General features: G+C 60.4%; 1 protein-coding gene across 1 annotated transcript in view; it reads left to right on the forward strand.

Annotated features, from left to right (window-relative positions):
• The first annotated feature begins 211 nt into the window (after window positions 1–211).
• The window catches only part of CDK2AP1 (cyclin-dependent kinase 2 associated protein 1), a 4,553-nt gene continuing 2,211 nt past the window's right edge, over window positions 212–2,553 (forward strand). The window contains exons 1-2 of the mRNA XM_006894635.1: window positions 212–301; window positions 2,167–2,293. Coding sequence (XP_006894697.1) covers window positions 233–301; window positions 2,167–2,293 — 196 coding nt within the window. The 5' untranslated portion in view covers window positions 212–232. The remainder of the gene's footprint in view (window positions 302–2,166; window positions 2,294–2,553) is intronic.

Raw genomic sequence — 2,553 nt, forward strand, 5'->3', positions numbered from 1 at the left:
AGCAATGCCTGCTGTGGTGCTGGGGCTGAAGATGGGGTCTCGGGCTTGGCTCTCGCCATCGATTATCTAGGTTGTCAGGATGTAGGCCCTTCAAGGTCCCGCGGTGCGGACGGAGCCCCTCTCGATTCCCAGAGCCCCGTCTTGAGTACTGAGGTCCACAGCCGTGCAATTCTTGACACCTTGTCTTGTCTCCTCTCCCACAGCTGGGAGTGTCCACTCTCCATCCACCAGCATGGCCACGTCCTCCCAGTACCGCCAGCTGCTGAGTGACTACGGGCCACCGTCCCTCGGGTACACCCAGGTATGGCGGGTGTGGTGAGGACGTGGATGGTGTGGGTGTGGGCTCCACGGGAAGCACGGGGGTGAGAGTGGGCCATGGGACTGTCCCCTGAGCTCCGTTGTCCCACGGTCCAGCTCGGTCAGGTCAGTAAACATAAGAACAGAGGGGTGACCAGGATCACCTATCCTGGGGACACAGTGTGGTGGGAGGAAGGCAGCCCAGGTAAGATCTGCTCACTGGTTTCTGGGGAGGACAGGTGTCTGGACCCCACCTCTGGGTCCTTCCCTTTCCTGACTGCCGAGCCAGGGCCTGGCTGTGTGGCTCTCACCTCTCACCGGACCCTCCCACCTCCTCAAGGCGTGGGGCTCAGTTTTCTCATCTGTCGGGGTTCAGGTGGGGGTGCTAGTGTTAATGTCAACCTTGTTGGGGTGGACAGAGGCATCCTTCAAGGAATTAATCTGCTTTAACCAAGTTCTGAACCTATGAAAGGCTTACTGTTCCCAGGGTGAGAGTTGGTTGGCCCAGCCCCTTGTTCTGGAACATTCTGAGGATACTACGGAGATCATTTCTTGGAACGTGGTGGCCAGGGCTCCCACCTGGGGCCGTCTTGGTGGCCATGCCGCGTCAGGGAGCCTTGTCCCGGGAGGAGAAACTGGCTTGGAGAGAGCGAGGCCGCCTGAAGATGCTGGCGTGGTGGGGGGACATGGACCGGCCGCGGGGCACCCTGGCCATGAGGCGGAGACTGGGCCGTGAGGGCTCGGGGACGAAGGAGAGGGAGAGAGGCCCGGAGACCCAGAGGCGGTGCCAGGGTCCTTCTGAGGACCTGGCTGACCAGTGGAGGAAAGGCCTGGAAGCCCAGAGACAGTGGCGCCTGGAGCGGAAGGCAGCCCAGGCCAGGGCCTTACGGAGGGAGATGGCCGCCCTGGTGCAGCTGTGGGAGGACGCTGAGGACCCCCGACCCCTGGAGAGCCTGGCCTCACCACTCTGGGTGCCTGCCTGGGGTGGGGACTGCCAGTGGGAGGATGGGGGGATTCAGCTCCGTCCAGGGTCTTGAGCGACCCTGTTGCCCCACTGACGCGATCTTGTCCAGCCTTGTCTGGTGTTCCTGGGCCCTCAGTTTCTGAGATGTACTTGCCCATCATCTAGGATCTAGAAAGAGTCCCTGTAACACACTGGTTAAGTATTGAACTGCCAACCAGAAGGTCAGTGGTTCAAATCCATCAGCTGCTCCATGAGAGAACTCTGTGGCTGTCTCCTTCCTTAGACCCATAGTGACCCTTACAGCCTCGAACGAAACTCAACTCGGGGCTCAGCTTTCAGCCAAAAGGCCTGTGAGGTGACCAGCATCACTAGGCAGGACCCGTCCTTAGAATAACCAGCCCTACCGGAAGTGAAGTATTTGCCCAAGAACAGAGTCCAGAAGCAGGAAGGGGTAGCAAGTGAGGCAAGGAGGGTGACATTCTGGGGATTGTCACTCATGTAAAATGTAACGTGTGGATGGTTGAGAGGGAAACAAGTTTGCTTTGCAGGCTTTTACTTCCGGTCACAATCTTGAAAAACAAAAGAAGCTGAACATTCTTGGAAGCCCTTGGTGGTGGTCTTGGCTATCGGGTGTCTCTGAGTGGGAACTGCTCCCATGGTCCTGGATTGGGTTTGATTTTTTTTTTTTTGGTTCTGGAAGTTTCTCTGCTATTCCTTCTGTTTGAAATGGCAGGAGAACCTTGGTAGAGACTTCTGGGTGGTCTGAGCTGGGACAGCAGGCAGTGGCTTGGGGGTCCTGGGCCAGGCTGTCCCCTCCGGTCTGCCCTCGCCGATGCCTGTCAGGGTGGCCGCGGTCTGGGTCATGTTGGGCCGTGTGTCCGGCTGAACCGGTCTTCTGTTTCCAGGGCACTGGGAACAGCCAGGTGCCACAGAGCAAGTACGCAGAGCTGCTGGCCATCATTGAGGAGCTGGGCAAGGAGATCAGGCCCACCTACGCGGGCAGCAAGAGCGCCATGGAGCGGCTGAAGCGAGGTGAGCCTGTGTGCGCGTCCTGCCCGGGGTCCCTGCACACGTCCGTGGGGCAGGTGGGCGAGCAGCTGGGGTCTCTGCAGACGTCCGTGGGGCAGGTGGGCGGGCAGCTGGGGTCCCTGCACACGTCTGTGGGGCGGGCAGGTGGCTGGGGTCCCTGCAGACGTCCGTGGGGCAGGTGGTCGGGCGGCTGGGGTCCCTGCAGACGTGCGTGGGGTGGGCAGGTGGCTGGGGTCCCTGCAGACGTCCGTGGGGCAGGTGGG

The sequence above is a fragment of the Elephantulus edwardii genome, unplaced genomic scaffold (genome assembly GCF_000299155.1).
Source record: "Elephantulus edwardii isolate Elephantulus edwardi_28Jun2011 unplaced genomic scaffold, EleEdw1.0 scaffold00148, whole genome shotgun sequence".
NCBI lineage: Eukaryota > Metazoa > Chordata > Mammalia > Macroscelidea > Macroscelididae > Elephantulus > Elephantulus edwardii.